Source organism: Phoxinus phoxinus, assembly GCF_949152265.1.
Source record: "Phoxinus phoxinus genome assembly, chromosome: 15".
NCBI lineage: Eukaryota > Metazoa > Chordata > Actinopteri > Cypriniformes > Leuciscidae > Phoxinus > Phoxinus phoxinus.
Window position 1 is genome coordinate 27,847,976 of NC_136890.1, and position 12,965 is coordinate 27,860,940.

General features: G+C 37.3%; 3 protein-coding genes across 8 annotated transcripts in view; 1 reads left to right on the plus strand and 2 right to left on the minus strand.

Moving 5' to 3' along the window:
* The window catches only part of doc2g (double C2-like domains, gamma), a 78,152-nt gene extending 77,170 nt beyond the window's left edge, over positions 1 to 982 (minus strand). For 3 of the 4 annotated variants that reach the window (XM_079638627.1, XM_079638622.1, XM_079638624.1), the window contains exon 1: positions 494 to 982. In XM_079638627.1, the coding sequence (XP_079494753.1) occupies positions 494 to 520 (27 nt within the window). In that variant the 5' untranslated portion in view covers positions 521 to 982. The remainder of the gene's footprint in view (positions 1 to 493) is intronic. The other variant, XM_079638621.1, reaches the window with a different exon arrangement.
* The window catches only part of cabp4 (calcium binding protein 4), a 21,237-nt gene extending 16,117 nt beyond the window's left edge, over positions 1 to 5,120 (plus strand). Inside the window, exon 8 of one of the 3 annotated variants that reach the window (XM_079638634.1) lies at positions 1,047 to 1,543. In XM_079638634.1, the coding sequence (XP_079494760.1) occupies positions 1,047 to 1,075 (29 nt within the window). In that variant the 3' untranslated portion in view covers positions 1,076 to 1,543. Of the gene's footprint in view, positions 1 to 6 lie in introns of all 3 variants that reach the window. The other 2 variants (XM_079638632.1, XM_079638633.1) reach the window with 2 other exon arrangements.
* lonrf1 (LON peptidase N-terminal domain and ring finger 1) lies at positions 1,546 to 12,325 on the minus strand. Its single transcript, XM_079638619.1, has 12 exons — positions 11,518 to 12,325; positions 10,212 to 10,327; positions 9,100 to 9,222; positions 7,479 to 7,679; positions 7,147 to 7,372; positions 6,670 to 6,778; positions 5,777 to 5,891; positions 5,123 to 5,244; positions 4,584 to 4,742; positions 4,332 to 4,494; positions 4,009 to 4,161; positions 1,546 to 3,090 (listed from the first exon to the last, which is right to left on the minus strand). Exons 1-12 carry the CDS (start codon positions 12,140 to 12,142, stop codon positions 2,932 to 2,934), a joined length of 2,271 nt encoding a protein of 756 aa, XP_079494745.1. The 5' UTR covers positions 12,143 to 12,325; the 3' UTR covers positions 1,546 to 2,931.
* Between the last annotated feature and the right edge of the window lie 640 nt (positions 12,326 to 12,965).

Consider the following 12,965-nt stretch of genomic DNA (forward strand, 5'->3'; position numbering starts at 1 on the left):
CCCTAGAACAAGGAAAAGAAAGGAACGTGTAACGTAACAAACATCCAAAACAATAACCAACTTAAGTCACACTAATATAAACTAGCTATCGTATGTCACTAAAAACTATAGCAAAACTCTATAGCGCCATCTAGTGGCCAACATATGAAGTAAATATGTGGCTCTTGCTGGGATCTGCTTTTCTGTGTTTTTGGATTGTTCTGCCAATGCAAAAATATTTTCCCCAAAAAATTTAGTAGACAAAAATCTCCAGACAACATGAGTTGAGGAAAATGATGTGATCTGGACTGGAGCTTCATACATTACAGCAGATGGCATTGAAACACGGCATAGTCTAACGTTATCCGTCACAGCCTCTTTCCTGTCATGGAGCTGTTCTGAATAAGGTCTATAATTTGTACCTGTTTGCCCCAACTGTGGAGCAACATACCGCTAATCTCGACATGATGTTTGTCATGGAGGCATAGGAGGTATTTATAGCCAACCTACCTACCTCTATCCCACGACAGTTTTCCAGCATCCCGGCACACTTAATTTCTGGATTCGGACCTTCGGAGTCGGGGCCAATTCCACTCGGACAGCACGTCAAATATGCATACTTTTTCTATATCAAATGATATGTAAGGGTGAATTCGTGAACTTTATATTTACTTGATTTTATATAAAATTTTAGTTATAAACGAAAGAACTTGTTCAACTGGACTTTTCAATCACTTACCTCACTCAGGAAATTCCCGCCACCTCCATCTTTAATCTCTATCAATAAACTAACTATAAAGGACCACGGGAAGGCCCGCGGTCCTTTATAGTTAGCCACATGTGTGTTAGCCACAAAAAGCCACATGTGTGTGTTTACCGTTTTAAAAAATTTGATATGTTGTAACGTTAGTATGAACTTCTGAAAAAGGCTTGCTTCATTTTCACACGAATTCCGTTGATTAGTACGGAACCCCCAAAGTGACATTTCAGGGAAAGGCCTCGTGTGCCTAACGTTAGATAGAACCAAGATTTTATATTAACAGCCAGTTTTGTCTGTTTTCTTTCAGAGTTTGTCATGATGCTGTCTCTCCGATAGCTAAATGGATTTCCATAATGAGCTCAATCATGAAATCATCAAACCTGTCAGAATGAGATTTATGTAGAACTGTACAGAGTATTTGTATTCAATAAAGGTCCGAAACTGTGTCAAAATGTTCTTGTTGGTTCGAACGAGGATGGCGGATTATCTAAATAGTGAGTAGCCTAGTGTACGGGACAACAAATCTGGGAGTTATGAAACAGTTGTTGTTGCACAACCAGTGACGTTGCTGAAGACCTAGTGGAGGATATAGGCAACGATAATAATAATCCTTATTATCTGATAAGAATAAATTAGGCTCCAGTATCCCTGTGTCCCTACATAGGACATGTTGTTTGGAAAATGGATGGAGAATAATAATAATCCTTGCGGACCTAGATAGGCTCCAACATGACTCTATATGAAAAGCGGTTTGTAAAATAGATGGATGGATGGATGGATAATGTAAATAAATAAACTAACACAGATACAATGAAAAAGATGTGCATTTTATTTGAAAATTGACAACTTAAATATTTGAGCATAGCTGTAAAAAATTATTTTTTAAAACAAAATGATTTACATATAACAGCCATTATTTGACATATTTTACACACTGAAAGGACCAAGAGGCGAATTAAGTAAATTAAACCACAGAATTAGTTCTCCGGCAACAGGAGTGCAAAAACCCAAGCGGACGCATTATACCATAGTAGCAGAATGCAACAAGGTATTATAAGGCAAAAGTTAGTTTTTAGTCTGCACACAACAAGCACCACACAGGTATGAGCTAGTGAGTTAGCATTCATCACGGTCAATATGCAGAATGCTTGCTGGGTCTCCTTTCAGTATGGTGCTGGTTGCAGCTAACGATAGTTTGTTCTCATTTGTCAAAATATTGCAAGTTTCCCTTTGCGATTTGTTTATGTATAAATATCTCAACCTCATTCTCAAAAATGACCTTTAAAGCATTGGACAGATGCAGCTTGTACCCAAAAGAGACACTTGCAATATGGTGGCGTGCTGTTTTGAGAGCAAACCCACAGCAAAAATGAATGATACGTCTGAAACTAAACTATTGAGACATTTGGAAGTCTTAACTATTTCCCCAGTATGAAATAAACCTATGCTTAACAGTATCGTGCCCATCTCTGAGCTGAAAATTCGAGACAGGGTGGGACTGTGCAAGCTTCATTAACACCCAGTACTACAAAAGTAACTAATAAATACAAGTGCATCCTCAGAGTTTTCTGTCTTAGGCAACTCTGTTGTTGTGCGACAACAACCTCTTGTGCGTGCTTAACAGGTCAAAAAAGAAAGCTTGGATGGATGCTCAGAAGCAATATTACTGCTTTTGTTTCTCCAGAGTTTAAGTAAAGAAAATATATTCATAATTGCCTTCTATCTTGGTGCCCACCTTTTTTGTAGATGCTCCCTGTCCACTTCAACACACACAAAGCATGATCATGTTGAAAATGTTGGAATGCTCTCCAGCAACATTTCTGCCACGAAAGCACTGTATGGAGGCTACGGGCACCTGACGGAAACAGAATTTTAAGTAGATTGTTTCTCCTAAACGAAATTGGAAGGGCTGCTGAACAATAAATACTACAGGAAGGGATGTCATCTAACACTCATCTTGAACACAAAGAAAACCGATGTTGATTAACAGATCGGTATGAAACAACAATAAACACTTTGTTCTTGTAACTCTCTGCATGAAGTACATCTAAGCACACAGATGTAAATCTGCGCTGAGTTGTCAGTGGACTCTCCTTGGAATCTCATTAGTTCTTCGTCAGTCAGCACCATTGAGTGTTTGCATGTTGGCCAGCAGAGTGACAGGGAGTTCTGTGTGTGTTTGTGTGGAAGCTCTAGTCCCTGGGAAGGTTCTGCAGGTAGGTGAGGATGTGTTGGATCTTAACTAGTCGTTCTTTTAGTGTTGTCATGGAGAGGACAGACAGCTGGTAGCGTGGATCAACAGGAAGAACAGCTAGCAGCCACCAACAGCACGCTGGACCATTAGGTGTGGCCTGGAATACAAAGAAAGTGTGTTTAGTGTCTTAAGATCAGGCTACTGACTTAAGTACAATAAAGGGGGTAATGTCCGAAGGATGTACAACATCCCTACCATGTTGGTATTTTGCTGATTTACATTTATCTTTATCTGTTGATAATGGAATCACCCGTTATTGCATATCTAGTTGTACATGCAAATTTCCTCTATTTTTTACATTAAGTTGTGTATACTACTAGTAGTTATTTTAATTAGTTTTTGTTTTTAGATACATTTCGTTTTTATTTGTCATTTTAGTACTTATTTTAGTAGCTAGTAATAGAAACTAGTATTTTTTTTATTTCCATTGTGTGAAGTTTCTCATCTAATATTTATATTGCATTTCATTTTAATTAACTAATTTTAATTAACTAAAACTAATTTTAATAGCTTGTTTTAGTTATGTTTATTATTATTTTATAATGCTTCCTGAGGTGCATTTTTAATGTCAGTATGAATTTTAGATAAAAAAAATTGTAGTACATAGAAAATAGTACAGCTTTTTTAATTTAAAAAAGATCAAGGAAGATTTTACTCGTGATATGCCCCATAAATATAATGCTTTCTTTTGTAAAAGAGAAAGACCAGCTAAACTAAATGCTGATAAAAGGCCATATGAGGACCGGCTACGTTCTTGAAGCTTACACAACAGCAACCTCCCGCCATTATTATTTAAAGCATGCCATTCCTCTTCTGAAAAATAAGGATTGTGTTTGCGAAAGCTGCCAAATTCACTTCCGTTCTTTCTGACACATTTATGATGTAAATGCACTTATGCAATCGAAACCCTGAATGCACTTTGCCCTACTTCCTCCCGCCCAGCCTTCTGTAGGGCACAGAAAGGAAGGGGGGCGGGGCTTCTTTCAGTAGTAGGGATTAAGCAAGCGGGAAATACCTGGATGTCAGCCTCTCTCTCAGGCATTGGCCCAAAATGCTGCAGGATCTGGTTCCGAAAGCGGTTCTCCAGGTTCTGGAACCATTTACGGGCCTGGTCGTACACCTGATCATGTAACACTTGTAGCTTTACCAATTCTTCCTCATCATTTACCTAAAACACACAAAATTGATAAATTCTCAATCTTTCTTTAACACTATATCTTTAAAGCTTAGTTAAACTTTTGGCTAACTGATAAGGAAATAAAGTTTCCAAATAAAACAAGTCTTATATCCTGCATTCCTGTACATTACAGTAATCTAAAAATCCACAGAAGTGCATACCTTCATATCCTCCAGATACTTGATGTTGGCAATAGAGTATCCGTCTTTCATTGCGCGTGAGAGGACGCGAAACCTCTTTCCTCCGATGGTATCCACGACAGAGCGCCCGTCAGGGAGGAAATGCACACTTCGGATTTGAAGCATGCAGCCGAAGTCCACAAACCTTGACATATCATAATATAAAAATCAGCAACGTAATCAACAGACTTAATGCTCACAGCCCCATGTGAACACATACAAACACACGCTTACCCTTTCTGGGGGTCGCTGATGCACATGCCGAACTGACGTGTCCCAGTTTCCATGCAGCGTCGGATCATGAGACGGTATCGTGGCTCAAACACATGAAGAGGGCAAGGCACAGTGGGGTAGGCCATGGTACAAACAAAGATGGGCACATTCTTTGTTAAACTAGGGAAGACAAATAGCAGAGAAGAGATTTAGTGTGATTTGAAGATTAGATACTATTAGATTAGATAAGACTGTGTGTTTTAGAAACATTTGTTTATTGAAAATTAAGTTTAACAAAGTAATTTTATATCATGGTAACAATACAAATCACAATGTGATATAATTTGGTGAATCAAAAACTTTACATCTCATTTAATTATTTTTCTCTTTGTAATTACAACTTGATGGATTCAAACAAAAAAGATTATCCATAATAAATGAATGTTAAGTCTGGCATCAGTGGAAAAGCATCTTCACATTATGTAACTCTTCAAAACAAAACACTCAAAACGATGAATCTGATTGAATGAGCCGCAAATAAAGCAAGTGTGCAAACTTACTCTGAGAGCTCTTTTGTTTCCTCTGCATGCAGTTTCAGTCTCTCTGAATGTTCCTTGGATAGATACTGCTTAATCATGTCATCCAGCACTTGTGTGACTGTGTACTTTCTAAAGGCAAGATACTGTATGAAAAACGAAAAAGAGGAAGAGAACAGCAAGAGAGAGATGAGAACGAGTAATACAGGAACAAATAGGAGCAATCACTAACACCCAAATAGTTTCAAATGTACCGTAATTGAATATACTGTATGAAACAGTGTATAATATTTATAATAAAAAAAAATAAGAAGTTTGATGTTGTTTACTTAAAAAAAATACTATGTCAGTGCACAACAATAGGGACGACCAAATAGCCTGAGGTCAAAGTAACTCTTGGAAGCAAAAGTAAGAATTAACATTATAAATTAATCAGTAATATATTTGGACAATATGTATTATGAAAAATGTAAATACTTTTTCCATACTTGTAAAACCATGCTGCTAAAATGTAAATACATTTAAATAAATTAAATTAAATACTATTTTATATAAATGTATAATAAAATGTATCTTGTTAAAAAAAAAAAAATCATTATTGTTGAGCCCTGAACGCTATTATAATGACTTGAATGTAGCGTGCCGTCCAAATGCACAGTCTATGATGTTGATACAAACCTCTTTCAGGCTTTCTTTGCAGAGAGGGCACTGGGAATTGTGGTCTAGGCAGCGCTCCAGACAGTTTTTGCAGAACGTGTGACCACAGGGTGTTGTGACGGGTTGATAAAATAATCTAGAAAAGAGATAAGAGAGGATGTTGAGCTATATTAAACAGTGACTGGCACTTTTAATTTTAGTGAGGTGCAAAAATCACACAGGGTGAAAGCAAGCACACTTTCACTGGCACATAATGAACCTGCTGTCTGACATCTGACGCTTTTTTGTTTTCTCAGGGAAACAATACAGGCTACATTAATTTGCCTTCTTAATGTGCACTCTTTCAAATTATTAAAGAGAAGCTATTCTAAGACACTGTTTACACTCATTTCAGGTCCGATCACCAGTGGACAGCACCACAGTCATCACAATGGCAAATTAGCAGTAGTCAATCAATACCAATAACAGTGACATTTTGTGATTTTCGCAACCAATTGCGATACAGAGCAGAAACTAATTTGCTATTGAACACATTCCTTTTAAGTAACTTTTTTTTTTATAAATCCTATAAAATATTAAGATTTTTAAAAAATAATACAATTTTAAATAATTGGGAATTCTGCAAGAAATGTAGTTTTGTTTTTTTCATAAAATAAAATTATATTTTTCAGAAACCAATTTGCTTATTTCAGTTGCTTATTGAAATATTAATTTGTAAAACATTTAATTAAAGAATTTATTTTTAATTTTTTTTTATGAAAAATATATTGGGAATCTGCAAGAAATGTTATACTTTTATTATTCATTTTAATGTATATATGGGAAAAACAGTCTGCTGATTATTTTCAGTTTCTCCTTTTCCTTTTCATAGGACTTTTAGTTGATTTGACTGTAAAAACACGCTCTTCCCTCACCTCATACAGAGAGAGCACTCAAAATCATTTGGGTCCAGCAGGTCTTTTGGCAGGGTTTGATAGGACTTGGTTTCCTCAGTAACCACAGGAGTAGCTGCACTGGCAGTCACTGAAGGAGAAAGGTTGAAGAGCAGAGAGATGAGGACACCGCTTTATTTAGGACAAACTCAAACTAAATTTCAGACATTTTCAAGCTAGTTGAAATAAGGAAAACTCGAAAACCGAATAATTTATGGATCGACTAATCAGTGAGTTGCCTGAATTAAGTCGACTAATCATTCTAGGGAAGCCCTGTGTAATTAGGCTGGTTTTGAATTTACTGGGGTCATTGGAAAACCACCAGCTAATATTTATCTTTTGCCTGTCATAACAATGATCAGGTGTACAGTCAATACAGTATTTGCATGGCTTTTCAACATGTGTGAAAATGTTTCAACATGCAGTTTCACATTTCCTTGTGTTGGCATCACGACTTACCAACTTGCTTTTTATATTTACTACCATGGCTGTAAGCCACGCTAGGCCCTGCTTCAGACACAGACAGCTTCCTCTTTAGCAGCGCGCCTTTTTCTGGGTCACCCAACTGGGGGGCGGAGCAAACTCTTTTAAGCCCCTCCTCTACACCTCCCCCTATGCCGTGAGCACGAAGGGAGTGAGCTCTGCTCAGGCCGGAGCGTTCCAGACTTTCAGATCGACCTGGTTTCTGCAGACAAGGAAATGAGGTGTTAAAGTATAATTAAGAGCTGCTAATGTCGCTGTCAAATAGAGATTTATTTCTAAAGTTCATGGTGCTAAGGTGACCAGTATACCTCTGAGGTTTTAGAGGGAAGGTGGGCAGATGCTGCCTGAGTGTCAGACTGGTGCTGGGCTTGCAACTGGGGCTTCTGGTCTAGATCTTGGCCATCAGACACCAGAGTTTTACTGCGCAAGTGAAAGGAAGAGCTGTGGGTTGTCTCTCTCAATCCAACCTTGACATTATCACCGGCCGGAGCCAACAGGTCATGCAAGATCTGAAGATGAAGAAGAGAGATCAATTTAGAACAAAAGGGTATTTTAACAAAGGTTTTGAAAACAATGCAGCTACATATATATATACTGTATATGACATTCAAAAGTTTGGAGTCAGTACGTTTTTTTTTTTTTGCAGAAATTAATACTTTTATTCAGAATTAAACATTTTAATATATCAAGAGTTATTTTAAATTGTAATAATATTTCACAATATTACTGTCTTACTGTATTTTTGAATAAACAAATACCGCCTTGAATAACATGAAAGACAGAGAGACTTCTTTCAAAAAATTTTTTTTAGAAATCCTACAACACAAATCTTTTGAACGGTAGTGCGTTCTGTACACAACTAATCTTGCTGTGTTCTGTTTAATATGAGTTTGAAATAATCTTGCAAACAAATTCAGAAAAAAAAATGATCCCAAGAATAAGATGCTCCTAGCTAGTGTTTATGCCACAGAACTGTTATTTAAGACACTAATCTTAGTAAATGTCATTTAGAGATCATGATTTTCCCTTTACAATTGTTCTCAGTCCTAATGTAGGCCAAAGGAAAAGCACTTAATTGCATAAGAGAATGTGTTTTAAGCCCTTCTACACACACACACACACACACACACACACACACACACACACACACACTCACACACATTATGCAACACTCACAGTGCACTTTCGTCGTCTTTCTGTTTGCTTAGGCAGAAAGTCACATAGCTTCACCGGTAATAATTATCTTACATAATTTAATTATGGTCCAGCACTGATATGAAACATCAGCTTGGCCATGGCCACAGCACATTACAATAAGTTGAGCTTTCAGGACACAAATAACTAGAACTCCATCTTGAACATAAAACATTTCCAGTGAATCAATCTGAATCAATGCTATCATGAGACCATATCTAATGTGCCAACAAATGGCTTTATATAAAATGCAGAGTCACTGTTAAGCTGATAAACCAACATGCTCCCATATTAGATGGTCTTAACCACAGCAAAGTAGCAAAACATGTTATCCAGACCGCTTAATGATGCTGTAAGCAATGTTAGCCATTCTGTAACTTCCATCAGACCAGCAAACATATAATAATATGATATAAACATAATAAAATAAAATGGTATATTATATATTCGCAACATAATACAATATAATTATTTGTATAATTATATAATTAGTATAGTTATATTATTATTAATATTATATACTAATATAATTACATAATTATTATATATAATATAGGTCTAACTGGGGTTTGCTCTGTTATACTTTTATTTATTTGTTTAATCAGTCACTTGAGGATGTTTATTTGTTGGCAAAAAGTTTTTTGTATCGATACTGAAATATAGGTTGGTAACACACTGAAGCCCAATTTTTATTATAACTCCAACTATGTATAAAAAAAGAGAAATTCATCTCACCATTTCCACCTCTTGTTTGGCCTGATGGAAGTTTTCATCCAATGCCAAACACTGAAGGAAGACTTGCAGGGATTCATCCACATGACCCATCTCTTGGAGAAGTTTTGCTTTCCGGAAATATCCCTGCAATAGAGGGACAGATCAGAGTGAGTTTAGCTTCCAATAGTACAGGTGGTGTTTGGGTTAATCTGACTAGAACGGGGCCGAGAGTCTAGTCATGTTATGAATGAATGCTAATAACACAGCTAGACACTCTGTGACACACAACAATATAAATACACACTCGAGTGACCCACATCTCTGCCTTATCCCTACCTGTCTGTATCTCCTTATCTCACTTGTCAGCTTGGCAAACATCCTGTATACCTTAATCTTGTGCTTAACACAATTACATCCCCTCACAGGGTTTTCCAATATCAACACAACACCACAATTGTAGAAATTGAGCTAATTTAACAAATGTAGGTCATATATGGCGGTGCTGAAATTCAAATGAATAGCAATGATCAGAACTGCAAAAGCAAAGCATTCAAACTCCTTTATGGTCAAGAAAAAAGCAGCAACAGCAGGGCTAAATAATAAGGATGGTCCTTTTCTGTGACATAATTAGAATTGTTGTTGTGAAATCTGCTAATTAAATATGTCAACAACATGGTACAATTTTCTATCTGGGTAATATAGCTAGATGAGTCTGTTGAAATGTGAGAATAACTTGTAATAGTCTTGAAAGCATTGGTTAAAATGGTATAAATATTGTAAACAAGTCAGTTTTGCCTTTAATGTTACTGTTTTCTAGCTAAAGTGTATATATGTGTATAGCATTAGCTTCAAGCCATTATTGCAACTGACAATTTTGTCTAAAACAAAAGCCTCAAAATAAAATAAAGCTTTGAACGTAAAACTTGAGCCTTAATCATAAAGCATGGATCCTTTGAATTATGGCTGGCTGTATATTGATACTTGGTAAATTGTATACTCAAATTTGCCACCTGTTTTTAAAGCAACAATCCAGCTTCTATAACATTTGTAAAAGCATCCTGATGTACTTTGAAATGAATTAGCCATCTGTAGCAGTTTCAGGCAGTACGCATTAGGAAAATCCACAGACGTACCTCTGGGGATGGGGCAGCAATCAGACAGGACTCCCAGTTTTCCAAAGCCTTGCGGTACTGCTTCATTCCTCTTTGAGCCTCGGCATGGCACACCTGCACCCACACATTACTAGAGTCTGAGAGAAAGAGAAATAATCAGAGACCATGACAAATCTCAAAAGCCAAGCTTTAAGTCAGTCAAACAGGCATTATGACAATAATCATAATACTCCTGATTCCATAGATAAAAAAAGAGTGCATTGAAATGCTACAAGAAGAACAGGAGAGAGGATCTGACACTGCAGCACTGACATTTTTTCACAAGGGCAAATGAGGACGTGACAGAAGAGATGCGACTGCCGCACTCTGATTACGCTGTCTCTGTAACATGTACAGTGACGTTACAGATCTGGGAACAACACTTTTATCAAGGTACGTATCCCTAACACAATGTGGCAAAGCCGAGGATTATCAAAGAAGAAGTGTCGTCATTTTTGTGCAGAACGACTGGAAGGTTGTGTACCCATTATGTAACCAACATTATTATCAGATATTTCCTGTCTGTCACCAAACAAACATGATGGTGGTAGATTTTCAGGATTCAACAATGCAAATAAAAAACACATAAGAAATGTGTCATGCTTAAGATTCAATCATTTCCCACTGATTTGGGTAAAGAGAATAAAAATGTTTCTTAAAATATATATTTATTCAATAAGGAAGTCAAAGACTGTTTATCATGGGCCGCCAGATTCAGTGGCCCCATGAGTGACACCCACTGCTGCGAATATAATAAACAGTAACACACTGTATTAAACCCAAAGTAATAAAATGACCACAGATTGACCTGTAGTGGTCAGATGGAATAAGAAGTCTGGGTGGGACACTGAGACTTAAAATGCAATATAGGCTACTGTATATACTTTATTGTATGCAAGTTTCCATTGGGTCTTATTGAAAAATTACTATTCATCCCTATTATGATTACATACTGATCTAAGTTGTTATTATAAAACTCAGTTTGCTTCAATTACAAAACACTGTGTCACGACCTGCCTTACACAACGCGTGACGAGTGCGCATGCGCATTGCCAACACGTTTTGTAATACAGCCACTCGCCAGTTACATGATCGTGGAGGGCGGGGTTAATACATAAGTTACTGCTGTCAATCCAAATGTTGGTTAGTTGAACTCTTTTTACCTCGCATCCTTTTAATAAATAATATAAGATGTGGCGACGGTGTTGTGATCTAACGTTAGTAACCTTGCCCCTGGCATTAGTAAATATATTTAGATAGAAAGAAACAAGGAAGGATTTGAACTTACCAGCTTCTAATAATTGACTCGTTAGTGCAATAGCATCGTCGTACTGTTTACTCTTCAATAGGCTTTCAGCTTCCCCTATACATTTAGTTCTTTTGACGTCTTCTGGGAACCACTTCTCTAAAAGTCCACATAAGATCACATTCAATCGGGGTTCCCCGGGCCTCCTCCCAATGTCTTCACTGCACAGTTTACATTTAGAAAAAGTGCTATGTTGTAAACATCTCCTGCAATACGTATGTCCACATGGCACCGTCACGGGATCGGCTATGAAACTATGACAACCAGGACAGTCAAATTCACAATCCTGTGTCCAGTTCGGCTCACTTTTTGCATTCGACTCTTCTGATTTCTTCTTGAAGTTGCGCAGAACGCATCCAACTAAACTGCTCAGCTGGTCTGGCCGGACAGGGCCATATCGAAGAGCCAAGGAAAACATATCGACAGCCTCTTTAAGACGATTTTCCGAAGCTAAAGCATCGGCTTTGAATAAAACAAGTTGACGGTGATCAACATGGCCATCCTCGTCCCAGTCGCCTTCTGTTTCAGATGATATAAAAAACCTTCCCCTTTCCTCCAAAGCATATTCTTGGTCTAGTCTTCGCAACGACATGCTTGCGGGTGACATTCACAGATACGCCACTAATTTGACAAAAATAATAAGTAAAAAATGTCAAAGCATTCTTACAGTTCACAGTACAACAGACCGTAGTGACGCGCGCTCCTCAACATACAGTCGTTTTGTCCGAGTGTTACGTAAAAATGTCATCACGTGAGCATTAGCGAGCTCGCCTATTGGCTGCTGAGGCGCATTACAAAACACGAATCTCTGAGTTTTGTAACGTGCGATTGGGTCTAAACAAGCGAGAAAGGGCTATGAAAGAATGCGTGGATTTTAATTAAAAAATGTCAGTGTGTCATCAGTTATCATCATCTTGTCATGTGTTATTTACTTTTGTGCTGCGCGTCTTAGTGAAGAAAAGGAGACTTAGATGATTTCCCCTTGTGATAACATCAGGAATTGTTATTCTGTTGTCTCACTGATATGTAATTGTTACGACAAAGGATATGAATAATTTCCTGTCAAATGTAAAATGCGGGGTTTTTTGTGTTGACTGGGGGTCTAGAATATAGGTTAATGTCTGGGTCTATGTTACTCAACGGTGTTAAGACTGTAGGAATGTCGGTAGTCATGTAATATATAGGTCAACGACGCACATACGCATTTTCCCTTTGCAAAGCATCAGTAGCCTAAATCATAGGCGTCATTTAGGCTGGGGAAATGATTTTCTCCCTCGTCACTTTATAAAATAAAGAAGCATGCTCAAATACTCGCTATTCAATAAATAAAGAGATAAATCAAATAAAAAATCTAGCTTGTGATATAAGTAGACTATATTTGCAATTGTTGTTTATTTATGCATTTATATGTATCATCGTGGATTTTTTTA